The following is a 26668-nucleotide window of genomic DNA, read 5'->3' on the forward strand; positions in this document are numbered from 1 at the left end:
TCTTGTGTTTGGGAGAAAATATATATTGTGAGCTGACAGATGACATTGCCTTCAAAGAAGTAATGCAAAGTAATAATCTAATGTTACTTTTCTATTATTATTTATCAAACTGTATTTAACTCTGAGAGCTGCTATTAGGATTTGCATTGCTCCCAAGTGGAAGCAGTCAGGAAGGCAGAGATTGCCAGGCAGTTCCAGCACATTAACTGATCACACAGCATAACTTATATTGGTGTGCAGACATAAAACAGACACGGTACAATCGCTCACTAATGCCACCGGAGCAGCTAGGATGTAAAAGGGATACAAATGGACAATTTAAAAACAAATAGCTAATTGAGAATGCTTACAAATACTTCCCATGTGGCCTTGAGCCTAGAAACATGCCATCAGAGGTAAAAAAGGGATGGGCTGAAGGACATGTGGTAGAAATGAGTGATTGGACAGGTGACTGGCAAAGGAGACAGTGTGGGTGACCACCTGCCAGGTGGAGCCTTCATGCACACCAGCTATACTAAATAAAGCAAAAGAAAGCTCTGCCTCTGAGGTCAGGCTCGGAGCTCTGGTTCTGTTGCTCTTTGGTAAATATTTGTTATTCAAAGCCCCAGACAACAGCAAAGTGGTAGCCTGGTGTACCTCACTGAGGAGTTATTCCTTCTGAATCCCTTCCAGGCATCAGCCTGGTGACCACCCACTGAGGTGTGTGGTGGCGTGGCACGTGTCAGCGTGTGACACACCAGCTCTATCACAGCCCAGGAGACAGGCTGAATAACCCTCCCTCCTCCTCACGCTCATGCCTGCACCAGGGAGGTGCCAATTTTCTCTGTATGGTACTGGGAACATCTGCTATTACCAAACTTCAAGTTTTTGCCTGTTAGAGCATTGGGGAACAGAATATGTTGTGCACAGTATTTGGCCACTTAGAGAGCAGCTTCAGCATCTCCTTGGCTGGAGCAGCAGCAAAGGCCTGCACATGTGTGTGTGCTGCTGCCTGGGACTGGATTTTGTGTACCTGTGAACTTTTGGCACAGCCCAGGGACCTCTCTCTGCTTGGTGAGCTGGAAGAGTGCTGTGCTTAGCTGGCTGATTTTGGATCCCAGAGCCGCACCTCCACAGTCAGCTGATTGCTGTAGGGTGTTTAAGTACAGAGCACTGCAGCCCAGACACTACTCATCTGGCTGACTCCATCTAGTACTTGTGATTACCTGTGATAGCTTCCCACATATGACATTGAGGGGAGTTGTTTGCTTTTAAAGAAGTCCCAGCTGTCAGAACACGGGGTCTCTCCTCTCTGTGCAAAGACATTTAATAGGAAGCTTGCCTGCAAGGACAAAAGGTCTTTACTCCCTTGATTGCTTCCAAACTGAAGTTCTCCCCTGCTAAATCTCCATGTTCCTTTTGCCAAGTTGCTCAGAGAATATGGGCTGGCTGCTCTACCCAGACTCAGCTGCCAGAGAGGCAATCTCAGCCGTGACCATTCCTGCTGGGGACAAAGCAGAGGATTCCCTCTCCGTGTCTCTCTGCACCGCAGCAGTGCGGGGATCCCTCTGCAGTGTGGTCAACAGATCTTTATGTGATCTCCTGCTCCAAAATTAGTCAATCTAGAAGCTCTGCAAAGAGAGTTTTCTCACGGGAAAGCTAAAATAAAAATAACCAGGCACCTGCAATTACCTCAGGGTTTTTTTTCCAAATAAACACGAATTACCTACGTTCAAACCCCTTCCCCTGCAAATGGACCATCGGGAGATGCTGAGGGAAGCACTGCCTCTCCAGCCCCACACAGTAATGGTGCCTGTCATACTCAGAATGACTTTGAATTCACATTCAGTTCTCTGATATCACAGTTATGCAGATTTCATTCAAATTACCTCATGGTGAGGTGTTTACTGATATCAGGAATCCTTGGATGCAGAGGCCAAAACCCCCTCCTGTATCGTACCTGCAGATTTCCCAGTGCTTGGGGACTTTTCTGCTCAGAAGTCAATTTCTTTACATTTTTCTTTATAGGTATATTTAGCTACATTAGTTTTTGTTACTAGACCTATGGCAACAGGAAATCTCTCTGCAGCTCTCAGAAAAGTCTCAGTGATGGTTGTAGAAGGATTTGTTTTGATACTAACAGATTTTGTTCTCTCAATTCCTTTTTTCTTCCCACCAACCAGGACCAAACTGAACCAAATCATACCAGTGCTTTGGTTTTCCAAGCTTACAATGCTGTGGAAAGCCTGATTGACAGCTGAGAAAGAATGAGGACTTGACTAGTTTTTCAAAACATAAAAAGTGGCAGCTGGGAATGGTCGATGGCTAAAACGCCAATGAAAGACAGGTATTTTGGTGCTGGTCCTGCAAACAGAGATGCCTGAGAGAGATACGTCCAAACCAGGTGCTGATTTCTCTACAGCAAGTGGCCCATTGTAGCACAGTTAATATTATTGTGCAATCCCTTAAAGGTCTATTTTATCATGTGTTAGGTGACAAGTTTGTTGATCCACAAAATAATCTTCCTGTCTGAACTTTAAAGAACAAAATTCCTAGGAAAGTGTCATTTAAGGCAAGTAATTTCTCTGAAAAGCACCAGCAGTTTGATATAATGATGGTGCTGGTGACCTCACATGTGTTGAAAACACTGCCAGACACTGGCAGATGAGTTTCTCCCACTGGCAACACTTGCTCTGTGTTCACACCTCTCCTCTACAGTCTTGAGGCTGCAGTCAGCACTCTCTTATTCCCATTTTCTTTTTCCCACTGTCCCCATTGCATTTAACTCACAAGGTACAAACAATTCTTTCTGTATGGCTCTACAGAACCATTTGGGAAATAAACCCACCCAAAGACTTGACAAGACACCTGAATTTACTATGGCTGGTGTGTAGCCATAGAGATATTGCTCCCTATTCCCTATTTCTGCAGGCAGAGAGGGACAAGCTCTGCCCAGGGTTTAGGCTGACCCGATGCTGGTGAGCCCTGATTAGCACAGCCCTCAAACCAGGTTAATAAGCCCCACTGCAAGGCACGTTGAGAGCCAAAGGCAATGCTAATCAGGAGCACTTGGCTTCCAGCCAGCCCAAAATGTGGGCAGATATCTTCTCCAAGTGTCTAACCTTGGACCATGACAGTGTTTTTATGCAGGAGAACATTAGCCTGGGGAAAATTCAATTAAAGAAGAGACTTGCAGAAGTACACGAGACAGTTAGATAACCAGCTCCAACTGAAAGTTCATGGAAACTTGCTGCCAAGCTGGCCTTCCTGTCTTCAAAATATCTGTTTGGGATCAGATTTTCCAAAGAGGTGAACACCTATGCAGCCTTTGCAGAAAAGTTCAGCGAATGGGCCAATTTTCCAAAGAATCTCAGGGTCCTGAGGGCAGCTCTGCTGCCTGAATTCATGAACATATTTTCTCAAGCAGACGCCAGCAGTAATGTCTCATTAGAATAACTGAAGAGTGTGTTTTGCTAATTGACATTGTAGATATGTTTGATATCTGTTTTTGTTTCACTGGAGGCTAATCTTTTTGTTTATATGTAATGGTGACTACAAGAGGAACTGATGGTGAGAAGGGAATGGGGAAAAGGAAAGAAAAGAAAGGCAAATATGTCCTTGTTGTGACAAGACAAGCTGTCCAGCAAATCTTACTACAAAGGAGAGAGATTTTGGAAGGATGAGTCTGAGCATTGCCAACAATTGTTCTTTCATTCCAAACAGGGCACTGACTTTGTCTGTGGACTTCAAACCTCTCCTTTCCTTTTTTTTAAAATTTTTTTTTAATTTCCCTGCTCCTCTGGGAGATTCAGTAACTCATTTATTGCTCTATCTCCTTCAGCCTGTTCCCTCCATGAACACCATTTAAGAGGGCTGGTGAGTTACCAGCTCACTTTCAAGCAGCTTAACATTCCCCCAGCTACTATGCAATTGCACATATGCTCATCCTCACCCACATGTCTGTATAACTGGAAAACATTTACAGCTGGATGCATTGTCCAGATGTGTAGGACCTATGTGGGGCAATGATCTGGCTGGGGAACAGGAGGCATTGTGTGTGTGTGTTGTCTGGAGAGGGTGCAGGAGCAGTGTGGCCAATGGCTTGAAAAAAGCATAAAGACTTCACAGGGGTGGGAGCTGGGAGTGCAAACCTGTGGCTGGGGATTAATGTGCTTCTAAATGTGTGTGTGCTGACCTCAGAGATGGTCAAAGTGATGTCCTGAGAATAAGGAAGACTTTGGCTGTGGCTATGGATTGCCCCTCAGTTCTGTTCTGGCATGGCACTTTAATCCTGGCACTCACTGGCTGGTCCTGTGCTCAGTGGAGCAGCAGCCAGGGTTGTGAGGTACAAGGTGGACACTCTTTGCATCCCTCCTACTTCTCCAGTGCCACCACTGGGGAGAAGCCACAGGCCACACTCCTGAAGATTCAAACCTATAAGAGACAATCAGCACAGGTGCCGTTTACCTTTTCTCATCATGTCTGTAAGATGTAGAGCTTCGGCCACTGGTCCAAATAAACATTTTAGAGGATTGCCCAGTGTTGGCTCTGCTCGCTGCAGTGGGACGATGGAAGGACCTGAGGGAAGAGGGATAATTTTTGTCACTGCCCATCCAATGTGGCAGACCACATAACATCCAGCGTGCCAAATCCCCTGTGGCTGCGCCCAGTGTGCTCTGAAGATGGACTATTCCTTATCTCAAGGTGAGATGTAAAATAATGGGGATGACAGGTCAGTGTGTGAGAATGGAGAATAAATCCCATTAGCTGCACTGGTGAAGGTGAGACTGGCTAATCAGGCTTAGCTGTGCTCCATGCTGCAGAGGATTGGCACCACGGGCAAGAAATCATCAACAGTTGGAGAAAAGGTAATAGCTGCATCCAATGTTCTTATAGCAGTATTTTTGTGGGACAAAATGGCTGTTGTTCAAGCACATACACATTCATTACAGATTTTTGGTTGTTCTGCAGCTCCCAGCAAGGTGAGACTCTGAGGGAAGGTGTCTGAATGAGTCAGAAGTATGAGATGTAAATGCAGCATTTCAAGGAAATGTAACTGGTATGTCAAAGATGTCTTTTCCTATGGAGAAATTACTATCCTGAGGGCATTTGGCAAGACCACTTAGATCCCTGCCCAAGGGCATCTTTGTTTCACCTCAGGGTGTGAGACCTGCTGCCTTCTCTCAGGATCTCAGACTGCATTTGACCCGCTAGGGGATCTATGGCTCCCCTCAGAGCCCCTCCTAATCTCCTCCTGGTTTTAGTGAGGCTCAGTTCAAAATCTCCATTTCTGAGAATTGTGCCCTTCCTGTGGGGGCTGTACTTTGCATTATTTCACAGCACAGCACTTTGTGTTTTTAATGTACTCAGACAAAAGCCTAAGGAAAAAAAAGAAGAAGTATTCCAGATACCAAATACTTCAATGGTGAAGACTTTTACACCCTGGGAGCCTTCTTTAACTCACTGAAAAATCAACCTGATGGTTGATGCTGTCAGCAGAGTAGGCACATGATCTGAAAAAGTCTGTAATGTCACTATCTACATAATCATGCAAAGGGCTAATTTCAATATTTGCATAGTGGTGAACCAGGAGAATACTTAAATACTGTAGAGGTGGCTTCAGGGGAAGACTGACATGGATGGGAGCCAAAATCCATCCATACACAGACAGGCTCATGGGTGCCAAGGGACTGGGCTATTCTTCTGGAGTCAGCCCAGAGCCCTACCACAGGACCCACGGTGCTGCCCCATGCTAAACTCACACCCCAGTTGGGCAGCTGGCTGAGCAAACTGGCCAAACTGGTGGCCCTGTCATCACCTCCCTGCTGAGATCCTGCTACCATGCCCAGAAGTGCTGGCTCAGGACCAGGACTTGCAGGCAGAGATCTTGCTTAAGATAAGAGGTGGCAATATTGGATTAGAGTGTAGTCCAAAACAGGGTGGGGAGAAAGGAGGGAAATCTCCCCCAGCCCTTCCCCTGACTCTGTGATCATCATCCTGAAAGCCAAAAAAGACTCTTTTCTTTCCTTACAACCACTGTATAGTTAAGTATTGGGGAATAAACAAGATGAAGCACTTCCTCCCCGAAATAACTGTAGTTTAGAAGGTGAAATAGCATATTCCAGGATCTAATCAATATACTAAGTGTTTTCATAGTGGTATTGGTCAGAAATTTCAGTTGTAAGATCTTGGGTCTAATCCTCATTTTGGTAGGTAAGATTTGCACCCACAGTATCTCAGAGAGCACCACAGGGGCCACTCAGATGATGTTTCTGCACTGAGCCACACAGGAGGGCGCAGAGCAACTACTCAAGGGCCTGGAGGCCAGATTGGATTGGAAGGGCCTGTCCCTTGCTGGAAAATAAAACTAAGTATGTGCCATTGCACCCTTTATGATGCCACATATGAACGGCGTGACAGAAAAGCCTGGCTGGTTGTGCTGCCAGTGTCTGAGTGGTCCCAGAGCCATCAGGAGATGGTGATGAATGCTATTAGAGAATCTGTTCTTAATTAAGCAAATCTTGGGCACATGTTAGAGGTGATCATCGGCTTCTGCCATTTGTCTGAGCCTACAGGGACACCTGGGCAGCATTGCCTGGGCAGGGTCAGATTTGTAATGTCCAGAGCAAATTACAGGAGAACTGCTGGGGTGAGAGCTGGGTGAGAGTGATCTCTCCCACTGAGGGAGGAATGCCAGAGGAGAAAAAGGGATGTTTCTCTTCCCACTGAAGCTGGAGTGATTTCAGGCTCCCTTATATTGCCAGTGCCCTGGAGCAGTCCATATGTGACAACATTAATGCCTCCTGCTTCATTAGTTGGGCAATCCAAGCTAACTATTACTATTTAACACACAATTGCATACCTAATTTTGTGTAAAATTGTAACACTGATGACATCATAACAACTACTTCAGAGGTCAGATGTAAACGACCAAAGCCCATGGTTCCTTTAAGCAGGGGTTAGATGTAAGGTAAGAACGTTTTGTGGACAGGAACATAAAGACCCACCTTCAAAGAAGATGCCTAACTTAGAAGTTGTAACCTACATGGCCATGTCCTGCCCCATCAGGTCAGTTAACAAATTTCCATGCTTTTCTGCTCCCCTGGGTTAGTACCAAGGCATGATTGTGAACTTGTTCCTTCTCTGCCCCCCTCTCTCTTTTCTGAGAGAACAAGGAGCACTGCTTCTCTTTTTTTTGCCCATTGCCTCTCCGAGTCAGCTGCTGGCAACTTATTTTTATCATGCAACAAGTAATCAGCCTGTGAAACTCATTACTGCAGGATGTCAGCCTCACATTCAAAGTGTATTGTGCTATTGCTTGAACAGACGGAGCATCTAAACTCATGACAATACCTGTTAAAAACAGTGCAGAAGAGATGCTTCAGGCTGTTTTTGGACTATCAGGACTCTGTGGAGGATATTCCTATAGGGCAGGTTATCCATAAACTGCAGTACTTAATGTGACTTTTGTTAGAGTTGGGACTCTGGGCTTTTTGCCTGACCTTGCCTGAACATCACTGTCTCACTCACTGTTTACCCATCAACACAGTTGTCTCTTGACATGGTTGGCACAGAGACAGGCAAGGAGACCAAGCTTTGGTTTTTACAAAACACACCTCACTCTTCATGTCTGTGTCTATTCTGAATAAATACACAAGGTTAAATAGAGAAACACAGAGCAAAAAGTGCATGATCTACAAATACATGGGCCTGCCCACGGCTGGCCCACTCTTCCCATCTTCCTCTTATCTCTATCCTCCTCTTAAACATTACCTTCTGGTGGATTTCATGAAACTCACTAGAAAATCTGACAAGATTTCCACTTTTCCAGTTATAGCAAGATGAAGACTTGAGAAAATTCTTATAAGATTAGACCTACTCTGCCCTATCCTATGGAGTATCAACATGTCCACCCAACAGCAACCACCTGAGAGAGGGCTTCAGCATGAAGAGCAGCATTTGCTTTAAATTTCTCCAAAAAAGGATGTAATTCTGAGGGTACTTTGAGGACTATATTACGTGCCTTGTTGTCCTCACTTTCACCCTGGGCTGGCTGTTCTCCTTTCTCAGGTTTTGGTTTATGACACAATTGGTGTGAAAAAGTCCATTACATTTAGGTCACCACATCTATGAAAACCAAAGAGGGATACTGCGGACCAGGGTTTTAGATGGAAAGTTGAGTTTTATATATGTGTTTGTAATTGCCTCTGTCTATGTTTATGTTAATCATAGGATTTCTGAGACCTTGGAGAACCATTTATGGCACCAAAGTAATGAGCTTTGCTTCCCTTATGGCATTTCATTTCCTGGGCAATGTAGCCACTGTAAAAAGAGAAGCACTTGCATTAATTTTGCCTCATGAAAGACACCCTGAGTCATCAAAAGGCAACAAAAGCTAGGCATTTACTTAAAGATACAATCACTGACCACCTCAGCTTTGTCTGAATACACCCACATTCAGCATTGTCTATGCTGAAAAGTGCTCTGGATGCTTCATCCCAGCCAGAGCAGTCTTTTGAACCCCAAGGCAGTTCTCTGTGAACCCCAAAGTTTTCCTGTTGGTCCACATATTAACCTCTCCCTGTGCCACCACACAGCTGTCAGTGCCTGTTCATGAACAGAGCAGCTGTTGAGAAGTTGGTCTCTCTTATGATTGCATAGACCTTTCTTTTTGAGGTGGTCCCATGCACCATCATCCATGGGGTAAGGAAGAGACCAAAACCAGGTGTCAAATGCAACATTCAAGGAGATGGTGGTTCACTTTGAGATTCATTAACTGAGTATGGGCAATTAGACTTAATGCCCCAATAGGTCTTATCTATGTCTATATCTGATGATAGCATGTTCTCTTATGGCTTTGATGAGCCAGAAAACAGGGAGAAGTATTGTGTGATGAAGGACAGGAGAATAAATAAAGGGGCTTGTTCAATTTTTGATGTAAAGTGTAGCCTGACTGGTGAGTAGTCCAGCATTCGGCTGCTTTAGAGCATGGTAGGGTTTCCCAGGCACAGTGGTGGAGGTAACTACTGTATTAAGATGTTACTGTCTGATTCAGGAGATGATCCAGGGGACTTTTCCAGTCCTGGTACTGAAAGAATAAAAGAGCTGGACTCAGTACCCTTTGTCTGCATCCAAAATGGAAGGACAGCAAGCACAGATCAAGAAGAACAGCAGCAAGCTGACTCACAAAAGAAATGCATCTGCATTAGCAGAAGACAGTCACCACTTAGGGAACATTAAAGGCTCTGGCAGCAGCAGCTCTAAATTGTGTAGCAGCAACAGCAATATTAAATGGTGCATTTCTGCCTCGTGACTGGACTCTGCCATTCCCCAAGCTAATGGGCACAGTGCAGGACAGAGGGACATAAATTACTGTTCTTGTTGAAGCATCTCAGGAGCTTCAGCTACACTAACTGACTAATCCAACTCACAGATGACCTTGACTTTGGGGTTCCTCTTTATGGCAAGGGGAAAGTGGACAATGGGCAGCTGGTGCTAATGTACTGACAGAGTTTAGGAGGACTGATGGCTAATGATGCTTCATTAATGATTCCCCTCTATTTCTGACTCTTCTCCTAAATGTCCCCAGAACTCTGAGCTCAGAGCTAAGCTCTCTATCTAGATTTTTAGTTGAATTGAGGGAGACATCCTGGACACAGGGTGGTCTTGCTGGGCTCCTGTGTCACAAGCATGTCTGGGACATTCCATGCCCCGAAGTAGAGAATGGGTCTGCCAGTGAAAACTAAAAACATCACATGGAGATGCAGATTAGCTGCATCTGGAACACAGTGGTGTTTGGGTTTGTTTTCGCAGCCAAAATTTCTTTAAACTTGAAGTCATCCTTCACGATTGTTAATTCCCTCTCCCCAGCATATAGAGGAGTAGGAGAGATATTCAGAAAAGCTGAAGTATCTGTATCTCCCTGCTACATGACAATATGCAATATGTTCACACTTCAAAATTAAATTAAATATTCCAATGTAATCTCTGTATCTTCCAGGTTTCCGTTTCGTGATGTTTTTCTCTACAGTGCTGACTTTTCTGCACTTTGAAAAAGCTTTCAAGACTTGCCTTTTAATGACACCTTTCATCCCTAGACTTCTCCTTTTCCAAGAGCTACCTTCCTAGTCTGAGTCTAATAGTCCACCCAGCATGTTTGTAGACTTTATTGTCTTTCTCCTTCCTGCTCTTTTTAACTTCCTTCTCAAATTTTCCTTCTTTTTTTTTTTGCCCCCCCCACTGCCTCCTCCTATACATTACTGTTCCACTGACAAATCGTTTCACTCACCTTTGCCACACTGTGATTCTGATTTAGTTGACTGGAACAGTAACTTTTTAAAGAAATTCCTGTGTCTCCAGGTCAGCCACAAAGAAGGGAGCTACTGCCTGTCATTGCAGGAGTCACAACTACTTTGGCAACCTAGTTGCCTTCAAGCCGTCTGATGCTATGGCCTCAGCCTCCTCATCTGTACAAGGGGTGTGCTGGTCCCACTGCTGCACTTGGCAGAGGACACTTTCAGGCCATCTCCAGGTAGCAGAGCATCCAGTGAAGAGCCAGGCCTTATTACCATCCTCACGTTTCGGTGCTGGTGAGTTTGCAATCCAAGCATGAGGCAATTTCGCTCTTGGAATGTTGCAGTCATGGGGATCAACATTTGTGAGCAGCAGCTGAGGATAATTGTCCCCTTTGCCTGTCAGGATTCTGCAAACATTTTTAGCTTTCTGTGCTGAATTTGAATTTACGCAGCAAGTGACACATTGGACAACCACTTTATTCATCATCTCAGCTGCTCTCTGGCTTCAGAGAAGGGCACAATCTGCCTGTAAAATGGGCTGGCTCTGGGAGGGGGTGCAGCAGTGGCAAGTGCTGGGTCAGCCCCTTGCAACATGCTCCTATCCAGTTGAGCCAAGAGAGTTTTACAGGAAGATCTGCTCTGACAAAGACCAGGTAATATGACACTGATGAAGAAGGATCCTGGGGATAAGGATGAAGGCAGTGAAAGTGGAGCACTATCTCCTTTGATGCTCTCCTTTAAATCTTAGAATGATTCTCTGCCATTGCAGAGGGATATATTGCTTTGGGTACTGCACTGCACCAGAAGAGCTATATGGCCCTGGACCAGGCTGGCTGGATGTGGGTGGCAGTGAAGATGTTCTGTGAGTTGTGGTCAGGCCATGATAAACCAGTGAGAAATGGAGAGGGGGTCAGAGAAAGAAGATGGGGTGAAGCCGCATTGCTGCATTGTTTCTCTGCTCCCAGGGCTGGGAAGTGTTTTCAGCTCTAGCTCCATGATGAGGTCAATCTCTTTGATGGTCATCAGGAGGGAAAGATCTTCTTCCCAGCTGAGATTTTTTTGGGTACTTACTTTACTAAATCTTAGATGAGGCTCTTTTGGACACTAAAAATATTATTTTTAAGAATAATTGGTTCCATTGTGGGGTTTGGACTCCTTTGACTAAGCTGAAGTGAAATGGATTCTGACTCAACTCCTATTTCCCTACACCATTCTCATCTCAGGGACCTGGGATTTACACTCCAAACTGTGAAACAACAGAGTGTTGGCACTGCTGTTTTACAGGTGAACAGAGACAGAGAGGCTGCTGAGGCTTGGTCACAGGCTTCCAGGAAGTCTGGGGTGGTTGTAGTGGAAAAAACTGCCTGAGAAATGGTGAGCCAAGAGATGTAGAATTCCGATGAGCAAAGGCAGAGCCTTGCTTTGTGGTTGTGCCAAGTCCCATCCATAGGGACACCCTGTCCAGATTTGTGCAACTGTGTCTCAGCTTTACACTCCCTTGGAGAAGACCTGATCTGAGAAGTACACAGCTTTTAAATATCCCCAAAGAGAGAGTTTAATTTCAGTGCTAAAATCCTAATGGTGTCTTTGTGGGTAGGAGCACAGGGACAGGAAGGGTGACGTGCTGCTGGGGACATGGAGGACACCAGCTGCTTTTAGGGAAGCCACGAAGGAGAATCTGGTTGCATGAGTGATGTGGCTTGAGAGAGAGGTGAGGGCAGAGAAAGATAAACAGACACAAAGCAGCACCCAGAGGAAAAAACACAAACAGGCAGGGCAGATACAGCAGAAGTGGCTTTTCTGCCACCTAATTCCTTGAGCGGGTCAATCATCTTTTATCTCCTTTGAGTCAGTCCCTGTGCCATCGAGAGCACCATCCGGAACAAAGCAAAGGCAGAGGCGAGCTAAAACTACTGCCCAGCGGGAAGTGAATGCTCTGGCACTATTTATTTTTGAGTCTGCATTTGGATTAGCTGTAAAGAGCTATGTGGATAAGCGAGCAGGCAATTACAGCTGGGACGTGCTGCTCATGAATGGAAACAGCTCCAATCTGCTCAGGACATATTGAAATTCTAATTCAGTTAGATTCCTTTAGTTACAGCGCTCATCACAGACACTAAAAGAGATGGGTTTAGAAAATAAATACAACTCTTATGTTGCCTTTGGTCTGCCTTCTCTTGTCCCCTTTCCCCCCTTCTCTCCCCAGTTTTAGCTGTTGTTTGACTTTATTTTCTGTGGTAAAATACAGAAGTCTGCATTTAGTCTTCTTGTCCATTTCTATGAGGACTTAGTAGAGTGCAGTTGGCTGGTCATAATGGGCTGGGAATCAGCATCAATACAGGACCACTGCTGAGGTTTCACATGTCACATCTTACTAAAGACCTTTACCCAGAAATAGCTGTTAATACTTCAAAGGTACAGGTGTGACACAGAGATACAGAGCAAGGACATGATTTGTAAAAATCTCTTCCCTGGTTTCACTCCTGGTTCAGACAAGTGCTCCAGCCCACGCTGCTCCCTCAGTAAGAAGGTTGGCTCTCTGCTTTGCGTATTGGTGTAAAGCTTCACCGGTGCAGGCAAATGTTTCTGCACTGTGTCTGTGCAGGCCAGTTTGTAAAAGATCTGATCCAAAACAGTGACCAGGAAAGAGGAATGAGAGTGCAGGATTGGCCCTGCCAATGTGAACTGAAAATTCAAGCAAGTTATTTAACTGTGCTGGTTTAGTTTCCCTCATTGTCAGTGAAGAGTGTTGCATTAAATCTGCTGATATATGCAAGGAATAGATAGTTGGGATCTAAATGTCAGAGCCTGCTGGATTGGTGGACAAGAGGAGCATGAGCTTGGGTCTCCAGCTGACTGGTGGTTGTGTTCCATTGCCACTGGTCTCTTGGACCTGCTGAAGGAACTCTGGATGCAGAGGGAGAGGTTGTGATTAGTTCTGCCACATCAGCTTAGAAACCTGGTTATGACATACACTGGGTAGAAATTACTTGTCTCCCTTGAAATTGAGGAAAGGGCTTGATAGGGAAAGACAGATGTAATACTCTAATACTACTGATACTGAGTCATGGGGCTGTGAAATAAACAACTCTCTGGTATAAGCAAACACACAGTTTAGTTCTCATGAACATCTTTCCTCTTTGTCTTATTACAAAAGGGTAAATTTTGCATCATAAGCACATTGTAGTGGTTTGTCATCTTTTCAGAGCACAGACTTCACCATCTGTAGCCCTCTTAGTTGAATATGATCAATTGCTGTGTCAAATTCACAAAGCAAAATCTTGTGCCCAAGTGCTGTAAAGCTCCAGACATATTTGTTCCTGCATACATTTCATGTAATTTAATTTAATTTAATTTAGCATTTTTAGCGTCCTTATTTTTTTAATGTGATTCTGCAGGTGCATCTTCATATTGGCTCTTGAGTGTAAGTCATGTGCAACATAACTACAGCTCTGTGGACCTTTGAACTCATGCATGTGTCCTCTGGAGCTCCCTGTTTGCTTTGCCCGATTGCTTTTTCCTGATTAGTGGCAAGGAACTGTTGTTTTAACAATGAGCTCAATATTAAGATAGTAACTGAATGGAAGGGATTTCTCTGCATTTAGTAGTTCTCCTATTCTCAGCAAAATAAAACAGCTGGGTGGGAATAGTGTGGTGGTAATATTTCTAACGACCCCTAAACATGGTATAACAACCTAATGCTCACTAGCTGGGGACTTCTGCTGATATATGACCAGATATCTCTTGTAATAGTCTGTGGAGTGATGGTAAAGATGTCCAAGTCACATATTAGGATGAAAACAACTGACTGATTGGAAAAACAATGCAAAATCCTAATTTCTACAGGGAAGGTGCGTGCCCCAGAGGGCCATGTCCAGTGCAACAAGGAAGCCTTTCTAATGGAGTCGTTCATGGTTAGGACACAGATCAAACCCAGTCTGATGAGTAAGGTTGGAACAAAGTTAGAAATTGAGTTACATTAAGGCAGAGTATTAGAAAAATAGGAAACACAACACAAAAAATAGTAGGGATGTGCCCACAGAAGAGAAGAGCAGGAACAACTGCATATTGCAGCAAGGTAGTAATGAAAAGCACAGAAGTAGTGGTGAGAGGTGGATGGAAAATCTGGTGAGTCAGTGAGTTACTTGACCACCCAGATGAGGCTGATGCACTTGGGTTAATAGTGCTGCACCAGACTAATAGGTCAAAAATCAGTGTCAGTGCTAACGAACCTGTTCTGCAGGTGAATTCAGTGCATGATAGACTGGACAATACAGATGCAGATTCAGACTCCCTAGAAAAACAACAGCTCGAGCTTGTGAATCTCTTTATAGATATGTTCTTGTAATATACTTTTTAGCATAAAACCAATTTTTCTTCAGAGTCGGGTAAAAAGATAATGAGAAAGAGCAAAAGCAAAATCTCTCTAAGAGAGAACAGTGTACACTTGCCCTCTATGCAGTTTTGAACCAATAAAAAGAACAAAATCTCTGCCGTCCTCCGAGAACCTGAATATGAAGGGGCCATGTCCAGGAAACAAAAAGCCAAAGCAGTTTTTGTCTCATCACTGGTCTGAAATGAAAGCAATGATAGGAGCAGGCACAGATGCTTCCATTCCTCATAACACAATAATCTATATTAATTACTGCAAGTGTCCAGTTTCAAGCAATGTCACTGCAGTACTATTATTGTTGAAGAGTATTGAGTTTCCAAGGAGGCGAATGTCTTTTTTCCTCCCTAATCATGATTACTTGGCTTAGTACTTGGGCTAAGCTTTTATTTAACCAAGATAAATGGATATTTCCAAAACCAGTGAGTTAACACTATGCATCACATTATTACTCTCTTCACAGATTTCTTGCCTCATGCGCTATTTTATTCAGCTGCTAAACACAAGTAACAATAAAAATAGGAAGGAGGAACTGTTCAGGACCCTATACATTTATAGATAACAAAAATAAATCTGGTTTTGACCATTACTTCATTTTATTCTGTGATAACATTTTCCCTTGATTGTTATGCAACATTTCTTTGTAATTTCATTTCTCTTTCTTGAATCATGAGTGTCCACACCACAGTTTTTCAGACACCACCACCCTATCTGACTAATATTTTGTTGCTTCCTATTTGGAAACCTTATTTATCATTTAAGCTTGTGTGCCAATACTGTAGGTTAGCATTCAGAAGAGCAGATGGGGAATTAGAGACAAAACTTCTGTCAGTGATAATGGGACTTCCATGCTTCATTTCCTCCAGGGCACAGTGAATGTTTTCCTTTTCAACAGTGCTGGGTAAAACTGCCTTAAGGAACTGGTGGTCACAAAGCTGTGAGCTGGCAACACACTGAAGTTGTCAGGCTGCAGGAACAGATTTTGGGATGCTGGGACATTTGTGGGAAGTTATTTTGTATTAGCTCCTGGAAGATACCCATCTGAGTACTGAAGTTCCAGTGCAAAATACTGAATGAGAATTGCCTTTCTGTGAGTCAGTGAGAGGTCTGGCACTGAACAGCTTCTGATGCACAGGTGGGTTCATCTGACCCCTTCACTGCCCAGCTGTCCAGTTTGGTGACCACAGAAGGTTGTAGACAGGTCCTAACTCAAGTGTTAAAACTCTCCAAATCCCATTATTTCAGCACCATCCTGAACCCCACTTCTGCTGGGCGGAACTGCAAGACTGTCTATGAGCAGCTTAGTGTGGATGGGTGGCTCCCACCTCCCACACCCTGACACAGCTGTGGTGTCCAGGACATGTCACACATCCACATTTTCGGGGAAAAAGCTCCCACTTTTCTCTAGCAGCTCTGTGCATCACCCCCTTTCCCACGCTCAAGGGAAGCTTACTTGTGTGTTAGGGACTGGCACATGCAGTAAGAAGAACTTCCCAAAGTGGGAATCAGTTCATCTGCTGTAAGCTCAAAACTCCCCACTCTCAGTCAGGCAACCATCCCATCTCTGTCTTGGGGACACTCTGAGGCTGGGGCACCTCACTGGGATCAATCACCCCCACATGCTGCTGGCTTTGTTCTGGGCTGTGCTGCTGATGTTGTCCAGCTGCCACCCAGCAGTTGCTGAAAGACAGGAACTATCAGGATCAAGACAGAATTCACTGTCCTGACACACCGAATGTCACATGGGAGATTAAAAGCAGATTTGGTCTGCTAAAATGTGCGCTGAAGACACTTAAGAGACCTGCCCACATAAAATACCTGCCCAGAGAGAAAGAGCTCACCCCTACCCTTGAGTGCCAGGCAGATGGGATTTATTCAAATAATAACCACAGATACAGCCTGCACCATCTCACCTTTCCTGGTCTTTTCCTTCAAGGTATCAATCATTTGGCCAGCCTCCAGCCACCTTCTTCCAAACAACAAAAGGTTTTTACTAAGCATTTGGTACTGCCATTAATGAAACAAGGAAATAGATGCTGAAAATCAGAGCAGATGTGTTATGGCTGTATTCTCTGCTCTTTAGGGCAGTCAGTTTAACAGTTGCACATTAATTTTCATCCATTTTGATACTTTCATGAAAGTTCTTCCTGTCTCCATCTTTCCTAAGAATCCCTGAGCCCCAGTAATCATATGAGTTACTTTTGAATCAAACCGCAGAAAAGCTGTGTTTTCACCAAGACCTTGAAATCCTGAAGACCATTTCTATTATCACAGTGCTTTGCAGCAGAGCTTGTGACTGAGGAGGCTGCTAAGGTAAGTGCAACCAAAAATGTTTCTCACAGGTAGATATTCTCAGGATATTATCTTGCTCCTAAAGGCTGGCATTTAAATTCTTCAATTTATTAGCTCACATTAAGCAAACATACCTTTAGGAAGACTTGTGAAGGTAACAGCTAATGCCCTCTCATGACTTGAGTCATCTCTGTTGTAACAGGTGTGCCTCCCTCTGTAACACAGTGTAGTAGGTAAATAAAAGCTGGTAGCCCTCTTCCTAATCTGCTCAGAGGGCTTTTCTCCCCTATTGATTTCATAGCAGCAATTCAATTACAGAAAATATTTATCAGAGGCTGCTGTAACAGGGGCTGTATTTTTATTGTATAGGGTGCAAAGTGTAACTTTCACCCCCCACTTGCTCCTCTTCCTATAATACTGAAACTGTTTTTTTTTTAATTCTCCTTTTAAAGCTGCTGTACAAGCTGATGAAGTCTATCATTTCAATGCTCTTTGATATGTACTTCAGAAAGGACTGGGTACTTGATTCTCTTCTTATTTACATCAGTGAGGCCAGCAGCTGAATGCAGAAGCAAGCAAAGGGTAGGGCAATGCCACAGAACCTGTCAGCACCACACTAAAGGTATTTCTTCAGTTTGCAGTGGCCCCCTGGGAAATCCTAACAGCTGCACTAATGTTGGATGTAATTGAAGAAATGTGCTCCTTAAACTGGCAGGCGGTTCAGTATTTAAACACAATGCCTGCTGGAAGTGCTTAAAAGCTGAATTTTGACCTTCATACAAGACAAAAAGATTTTTCTTTTCCAGTATCTGGACAGATTTAAAAAATTATAGGGAAAGTTTTGTCCAATAGTAACTCTTTTTTATTCCTTCATACTGTTTGTATTTATTTTTACCTTTTATCACAATGGAAATTCAATGAAAGTCAAGGATTTTATCACCTTTCCACTCAAATGCCTGAATCAGATGCTTAAAATGTAACACCTGCAGCACTGTGAGCAGTTGATTAAAAAAATCAACCTTTTGCACTACAGCCCAGAGACGTCCCTTTTTCTTTATCCTAGTGGAGCCATCTGCTATCAGAACACGTTGCAACTCAAAGTGGCCTGCCACTGGTACCTTACAGGTTGTATAAAATGTTGCTGCTGTAGTATTTAATTGACCAGAGCTCTCCCCAGTCAGACCAGTTTGTTGGTGCAAAGTTCTGGGCTCCCAGCAGGAGCTCTGCTATCAAATGCATTAGACAACTGGGAATCAGCAATTTGCTTCCTCTCACTCAGGCGCAGAGAAAAGCAAAGTTTAGTTATTTTGGAAAGTTGGAAAGCTGGAGTGGAATGAGAGTGACTATTGTTCTGCACCTTTCCAGCTTTCTTTTATGTCCCCAGGTATTTTGCTTGTTGTGTATCACCACCACAAGAGCTCTCACTTCCTTCCCTGCAGCTGGAGCAGCAGTGTTTTGGCAGCCAGGTCCATCTGAGGCTTTCTAGTTCCAGGCTTGGCCTGATGTAAAGGGGATTATAGGGCCAAAGAAGATTCTTATACAACCCATTGCTACTGTTAATCCCTCACAGGACACCAACACTGGCCTTAAGGTTGTGGGAGAGGAAGGACTGACCAGAAGACAGCACATCCAGTTCTGCTTCTCCAGATACTGATGAACAATGTGAATTCCTTTGGGATATGGGTCACTGAGGAAAGATATCCATGTGTGGGTTCTTAGTCCACATACCCTGCCATAAATACAGACCAGCTGGCTGACCTGGAAGGTCAGGTTGGTTCCAGGAGTGCCCTGGCTCCCCCTTTCTACTTGTCTTTGAACGAGCATCGCCTCGAGTGTTGGCTCGGCAGCACCTGAAAGAGTACCAGCAGTTACCACAAGTAAGTGACACTATTTCCTAAGGCTCTGTGTTTTCACTTCTATGGAAAACATGGAGGTGATCTAGGGGCACTTAATTTGGGAGCTGTAACTCAATCTCAATAAAAAAGTGGCATTGGAAGACCACCCGTGGATTTCAGCAGATCAGGTCCCCTGTAGTTAAACTAAATGTCATCACACTGTACACAGCTGCTGATTCCAGGTTTGCTAATTTGTAAAACAACGTGAAGAAGATGCTGCACTTGTGAGCAGAGCCGCTGAATTATAGGTACTTAAGCAGCACTGTAGGGATATGAATTCTGTTTATTGTACAAACCTGTCTCTATAATTAATAGAAATAGTACCATTTCCTTGCTCTGTTTTCATTAATTCAGACTGATGGCTTTAGGAGACCAGAATGGATTAGGAAACACATTTTGGAAGAACAAGAGAGAACTAGAGGACCTTCTTGGTTTCTCAGTATCACTCCAGATTGCCTTCTTCACTTTTCCCTTCTTCTGGGAGGAAAGATCCAAACTTCCCTAGCTGCCTGTCTGAACTGGACACTATGAAATGTACCTTAAACCTTGAGAAACAGCCACAGTGGTCCAAAGCCTTCTTAAACCCCAACAGCTCCCTAAAACCAATGCTAGGACCTCTCAATAAAATCTGGCTGCAGGGTTTACCTACCAAGCTGCAAACAACCCAAACCACCATGTCTCCTTTAGAAGGAGTTTTATAAGTCTCTCCTCCTCTCTTAGGAGTTATAAACATATCAAGATTTAATATTATGCTTTATTTATCTCAGTGGTACAGTATGTTATTGTTCCCACAGAAGCACGGGTGATACGTTATCGTGATGGAGAGGAGGGTGCTGCATGAACAAGAGCTGATGCATGAACTGGCTTAGCCATGGCCTGCAACTTCTGAAATACAGCACAGGGTTCAGTCAAGGTACTATTTCATTATTTTGGACGCTTTGGGGACTGGAAGCAAGGGGTGTCCAGAAATGAGCATCAAAATCAGACAACTAGGCAAGTGGTAATGGCCTTCATCTCCTTGGATGGAAAGCTTTGCCTCCAGCCCTGTCCCTCTCAGGGTCAGAGGCACAGGACTAAGTGTGTCAGAGATTACTTATTTCCCCCATGATTCATTGAAAAAACATTAATCTTAATAGCTTTCTAACATGAAGTACATACCGACCACTGAACTGCTCTGACTAAGGAGGGCCCTTTATTGATGTGATTCCTTAGCCAAATGTAATGCAATTAAATGATTGGATTTCATTACGGATATTGACATGGTGTCAGTGACAATTTCCATTCTCTCTATTATTTCTATAAATAAAGTCATCTGCCATAATTAAAAAATATGAACGTGCTAAGACCTCCATTAATTCTTCTCCATATTAATCTAAGAGCTGGGCAGATGTTTATTAATACCTTGTTACACTGCGTTCATCAGCTGTTACCAAGAATAGAAAGATTGAGACCTGATCTCATGCTGAAGGTTAGATAAGAGCAGATCTGGCCAAATCTTGGCTTCTGATTGACTTTTTGACAATTTCTTGTTTGTTTCTTTTTTTATCAAAATGCTTTTTAAACCTTTAGCCTCTCTGTCTTCCCCAAAGTGTCCTTTGGATCATATATGAGACTCAGTGGTATTCCCCTTCCTCCATCATTGAGTTCAGCAGTCCTCTAGCTGCATCCTGATGTTTGGTATGATTTCCATGAAGCTGAATTACATCAGCCTGTGACTTGCCCTCTGCTTCTCCCACTGGGAAAATATTTGAGAAGCAGTGGTGCCAGGTGAAAGCTCGGGTTCAGCCCCTTCAGTGCTGGACACCTGCTGATGGGTGCTTGGGCAGGGGTGTGAGGAACAGCAGGTATGGATGGACCTGCACAAAGCTGTAAGGAAGGCTGTGACCAGGCTGTTGGACCTCACAGACCTTTCTGGTATCCTGTGATTGGCAGGATAAGACCTGGTCTAACCTCTGTTCCAAGCCATTTCCCATTATCACCATTGCTGGGTCTTTGGCCACTAAGCTCCATAATTTAATTATGTTCTCTGTTTCTGCTTCCTTTAAATATTGTGCTTCATAACCTGAGGTCACTCCCAATTTTCTTCTCCTTTCCCATTTGTCCAGTGATTTTTCTCTTTCCCCTGCATCTGTTCTCTCAGCTCTTACTGCCTGGGTTCGGTGCCCGACAGGGCACCTCGAGCAGCTCCCACAGCATCACACTGGCTCGTACCAGCAAAGAGACTGTCCTGTAACCTCTGCAGGCACAGCAGATGCTTGGCTCTGTCTGTGTCTATATGACTATATCAAGGAATTCTGAGGTTCAGGCTGGTGCCAAACTCCTGCTCATTCACATTCCTGGTGTGCTTGATTGCTGGCATGGGCCAATCTGGGATGAGCCAATGCTGGTTCACATTTGATATTCCCAGTAACAATGCACAAGTTATATGTCTGTTTTACTGCATTGGGACTGCAAAGGAGCCCATTTCTTGATTTTAGAAAAAGTTTAAATATTTCTGGCAAAACTTGATGAATTTCTGAAGTACTTGGCCTCCAGGCTAAATCAATTCTTTTTTCAGATGGTAATTATTGTAATTTTTTGCAAACTCTTAACACTAGAGTGGATGAGATGAAATTGTACATCTTGTGACATTTTCTCCCCAGAATATCAGGCTGTAGCCATTCCTTAACTTTAAGCCAAGCAAAGCATGGCTATTCACAACTGGGATTTACTTTGTTGGGTAAGTTGTAAAGCACTGAACTGAGTGAGGCAACACTTCATCTGAACCTGCCTTTAATATTTTTGTCTAGCCACACCTGAAATGAAACTAGAGCATGTTGTGAGTCATTCAGGTCTGGAAATGGCCTTTCTTTACTGCTGTAGCCAGTGTGGAGTAGCTGGGGCTCCTGGACTTCTTTAGGCCTTGAAAGAATTGAAATAATAATTTCAAGATATTGTAGGATAGGCCTGACTCAAACTCTACCATATAGTCATCAGCCAAAATCCTGAACTGATGAACTGGCTGATATGTATTTTGAAAGATTGGTAGTGATGACTGGGCCAGCTCCATCTCATCCCATTCTATCTCATCTCATGGCAGTTTCAGAGACAATCAAAGCAGATGAAAAATTGCTCAGTAAACAAAAAAAAAGAGTTCCTGTCAAAACTTCTCTCAACCTCGAAAAACAACAGGAGTGCAAAATTAGGCTGTCCAGCTATGGAAAACATATATACAGATACCCTTTACTATCTTCTGGGTAGATTTCAATAACAGTGCTGAGACCTTCTTTTGTACAAGGTCATTTTAAATTCATATATAAAAAAATTGAATAAAACCCTATGGTGTTTCCACCACTTCCCAGGCCTTGCCTGTCTTCTTTGAGTTGGATACTGCTTGTCTCTTATCTTGTTTGCCACCTATGAAATTATCACCTACTTTTTGCACTGTCTTTCCCTTTCTTGCAATTGCCTTTGCAGAAATGTGCACAAACAGAATTCTTTGGGTCAGCATTTCAACCAGTTTTTAATTGTACATTTCTACTTCCTGTGTATGTACTTATTTATTATTATTTCTATTGAACCTTTGCCTGAATGTTTGCACTGATTCTGATAACTCCCTGGGGTACTTATCTGTTCAAATAGATCAATGGCTTTTGGACTGCACTTTCCAAAGGAATAGACTAAGAGACTTGCTTTGAACTTGAAAGCTTCTGTACTGAATTCATTAATAGAGCAAGCTATTACAAATGCATGATCCGCAAAATTACTTCAATCCCAAGCTAAAGGAAGTGGATTTTGTGCCTTTTCTTTCTGGTCATTTGTATTTAAACAATTTGCCAATCTTACATCTCCTTTTTTCATTATAGACACTCTCAGGTCATCAGGGGAAAGGATGTTACTGATGTCACAGTGACATTCTTTCCAGGGTTGACAGGGTTGGGTTAATTGCTGGTCCCAGCAGGTCACAATGTGTGGATCAACCTGGACTCTTCCAAGGCACTAATCTGAAGGGAGGATCTATTACGAATCAATCTCCCATCTCACATGAGAAATACTCACTTCTCTTAAACTTCAGTAAAACCAACCCTGTTCTAATCTGATCTGAATTAAAACCAGGCACAAACTAAGACTAATTTCTATTTCTAGCTTGTTCAAGTAGAGACTGCATTGCACTGTCTTCCTCCAAGCTGATTTTGGGCTAAGTGAAAACACATAGCTCCACAAAATCCCTGTGTGAAGGCACCAGGAATGCAGCAAGATAATAGTATAGCCAGATAAGGGGGATTAAGATTACTTCTGGGCTTTTTTAAGAAATAAGGGGTGAAAAAGTTAATGGAACACTCAACTGCAAGACATTGCTGAGACCTGCAAAAAAGTGATAAACCAAGATAGCTGTGGGTGCACAGCAGTTGCATTGTATGAAATACATGTACATTGCAGATGACTGAATTACACGTGGATTATGGCATGCAAAGCTGCCCAGCAGGTAAGGACCTGGGGGTACTCGTTGACAACTGGCTGAACATAAGACAGCATGTGCCCAGGTGGCCAAGAAGGCCAATGGTATCTCGGCTTGTATCAGCAATAATGTGGCCAGCACAACTAGAGAAGGGATTCTTCCCTGTACTCAGCGCTGGTGAAGCCACACCTCCAATTCTGTGTTCAGTTTTGGGCCCCTCACTACACATGTCCAGGGGAGAGTGACAGAGCTGGGGAAGGAGCTCAAGTTTGTTGAGGAGCAGCTGAGGGAACTGGAGATGTTTAGCCTGGAGAAAAGGAGGCTCTGGGGGGACCTTCTTGCTCTCTACAAATACCTGAAAGGAGGTTGTGGCCAGGTGGGGGTTGGTCTTTTCTCCCAAGTAACAAGCAAAAGGAAATGGCCTCAAGTTGTGCCAGGGGAGATTTAGAATGGATACTGGGAAAAAATTCTTCACTGAAAGCATTGTCAAGTCCTGGAAAATTCTGCCCAGGTAAGTGGTTGAGTCATCATCCTTGGAAGGATTTAAAAGATCATGAGGATCATGACACGTGTAGATGTGTCACGTAGGGACACGGTTTGGTGGTGGATTTGGCAGTGCTGGGTTAATGGTTGGAATGATTCTATCATTCTATATTGAGAATTTGCTTGTATTTTTGTGGAAATTAGATGTTACTTCAATCACCATGGTGAGTTTGAGTGGTAGAGACAATAATAGCCACTGACAATCCAAATCCAGTGGATGCCTGATCTGGATTATGTTGAATTTGATGAAGTATTTCTATTGTACTTAATGGGCATTGGCCTCAGCCTCAAAAGAGTGCACTTCAGATTGAACTTCTGTGCCTTTGCAGCAATCTTATTAAATTTGCAGAGTTGGTATTAGATTTGCTCAGTGGTATGAGAACATTACTATTCTGCTAAAATACTTTTTCAGTTAATAATATATTCTTTTCTACAAGGTTTTTTCTTTCTTAAGTCCTTGTTCCCTCTTTGCCTTCAGCTGGTTTGGGAATTCATTCTCCCCTTCTGTCTTGAACTACTACATGCTGTTATCTGGCAGGGTTAAACAGCTCTCGCCCCCTTCTCTTATGAGTGCTCTCTATACTAAACTGTATATTTGTTCCTGGGGCAGAGTGTCCACTTTTTACTGGTGGAACCAAAACAAGAAGAGCTTCATGGACTGTGAGGAACCATAAATCAAGATAGGTTCTTGACCCCAAGCTCCTGAGGTCAAGGGACATCACTAAGTTCTGGGGAAGCCCTCCTCCTACCTCAGCCTTTTCTGTCCAACATAAAGATACAATTTGTGAGCCCATTCCCAATGAAACAGATCTCTGGGATCCAAACCGTATTATATTATTTGTAGTATTTACACCTGTAATACCAGCAGTATGCTAAGGGCTTTGAAGAGATCTTGGAAGACAAAGCCCCTGCCTAAAGAGCTTAATATTCATATTTTATTCAAAATATAAAAATATACATACTCTGAGTCTGTAAGATACCGGATTAAAAAGGCTTTTCTCCTTAAATTAGCACACAGAAATCTAACCCCCCTGAAGGGAGAGAAGGAGGCAGCTGTGGAGGGAAGGGAGCCAGCACTACCGAGTACAAAGCGACTCTCAGCTGCCTCATCCGGAGATGCACTTTCAGCCTCAGCTTGGGGTCCTTACACACTCTTTTATCCCCGGGAGCCCAGCTGGGATTGGAGAGGGTCAGATCCACCATGCCCCCCTTCTTGTATGGTGTTCTTGTGCAGAAAGGAGTCCCAGCCCCACTTCATCTGGGATGGGGGAACCAGGAGTGATGTGATGGAAATGTAGCTTTTGGATCTGCCTGTGCAAAATGGCAGCCCTCTGTATCGAAACAAAATCAGATTGTGCTCCCTTTTTCTCAGAAGTCAAGGGTGTTTCTCAGTTTCTCAGTTCACACTGCTGTGCACAGATCACACTATTCCCAATATTTAGACACAATACAACTATTTGCTATTCCTAAGTCCAACACATTAGAGTGTCAACACTCTTTATAAAAATATATTATGCAGAGGAAATACAATATGCAGAGGAAACCTAAATAATAGCATGAGATTAAATCCGTTGGAAAATGTTGCACTTCTGCATCAGGGGTACTTGAAGATTAGTGGAAGTGGGATACTTTTGCCATAATGGACAACAGTGTCAGTGAAATGAAGCACAGTGCTCAGGAAGGGAACAGTGAATGTGACTAACATGTTTTTGAGGAAAGGAAAACAGACCCACCACTACATGTTGACAGTTGAGAAGCAAAATGACAAGCATTCAGAGGCCAAAAGTTCCAGCCTAGAATTCTCCAGTTGTAAAATATTAATATGTTTCCACATGAGTGATATTTAGTTAGATATCGTAAGTACAATACTGCAAATTTAGGATTAGCAAATTAAACTGAAAATTGGGTAAAGAGATTTGAAAGTAAACCTAAGTGCTTCAGTCATGATGGACTTCACTTTCCAAGGGTTTTTTTTTTAATAACCTGTGAATTCTTATTAGTTCTGAAATAGTTCCCATTACAGACACTGGAGATTTTGCAAGGAAATCTGATGGGGTTATAGAAGACCCATAACAGAACAACAACATAAGAGATGTAGATTGAAAGCAATTCAATTTTGACTTAATGACCTCTCTTTTGTGAAATGCTAATCACAGATTTCTGGGGAAATTTTTGGGGTTTGTTCCTGACCACAACATAATGACGAAAATACTTAACACAAACCTCACCGCCTCACTCCTGGTTCTTAAGAACATGTCTGTTACACAGCCAAAATCCACAACTGTCTTTGCAGGGTTAACTATTTCTGAAACCCAAGTGAGACACAAAGGAAACTGCACAGACCGACTCAGGACATAAATAACTCTGGGTATTCACTGCACTGAGTGGGGGAATCATGCAAAGGCAGCAGGCAAAGGAGATGGCCCCTGGTGGACCCCAGGGTGTACCAACATGCCCAAGCACCTGTACCAGAGCACCCTACCAAATGCACCAAGATAAATTCACCTCTGATCAATGGCACTTGGATTAACACAGGAGTTGGGATGCTGTGCAAACCAGCCTTTGTGCTGACACCAAAATGAACCACACAACTCAAATATGTGAAACAGAAAAAACAATAAGCATTAGTAAAAGAAAACAGTGGGTTGTGCATGTCTCAGTATATTGTTTTTCCCACAAAAATCTGGAAGATCTGACACTTCTTGTATTAGTTCTCAAGGAACATTGCAAGAGTATTAGAGATAGGGAAAGAGAGATGCAGAGCAGTCTGATAACTTACCATGATAGTAGCTGCGAGTCAAAATTACATCCAGGGCTTCCCACTTCAATTTGTGAG

General features: G+C 43.5%; 1 protein-coding gene across 5 annotated transcripts in view; it reads right to left on the reverse strand.

Moving 5' to 3' along the window:
- Positions 1–26668, reverse strand: part of KCNMB2 (potassium calcium-activated channel subfamily M regulatory beta subunit 2) — a 143414-nt gene that overhangs the window by 12128 nt on the left and 104618 nt on the right. For 4 of the 5 annotated variants that reach the window (XM_071566661.1, XM_071566662.1, XM_071566660.1 and 1 more), the window contains one exon: positions 4447–4557. The exons of the other annotated variant lie outside the window; for it this stretch is intronic. In XM_071566661.1, the coding sequence (XP_071422762.1) occupies positions 4447–4557 (111 nt within the window). The remainder of the gene's footprint in view (positions 1–4446; positions 4558–26668) is intronic. 5 annotated transcript variants of the gene reach the window in all.

This window comes from Pithys albifrons, chromosome 11, assembly GCF_047495875.1.
Source record: "Pithys albifrons albifrons isolate INPA30051 chromosome 11, PitAlb_v1, whole genome shotgun sequence".
Classification (NCBI taxonomy): domain Eukaryota; kingdom Metazoa; phylum Chordata; class Aves; order Passeriformes; family Thamnophilidae; genus Pithys; species Pithys albifrons.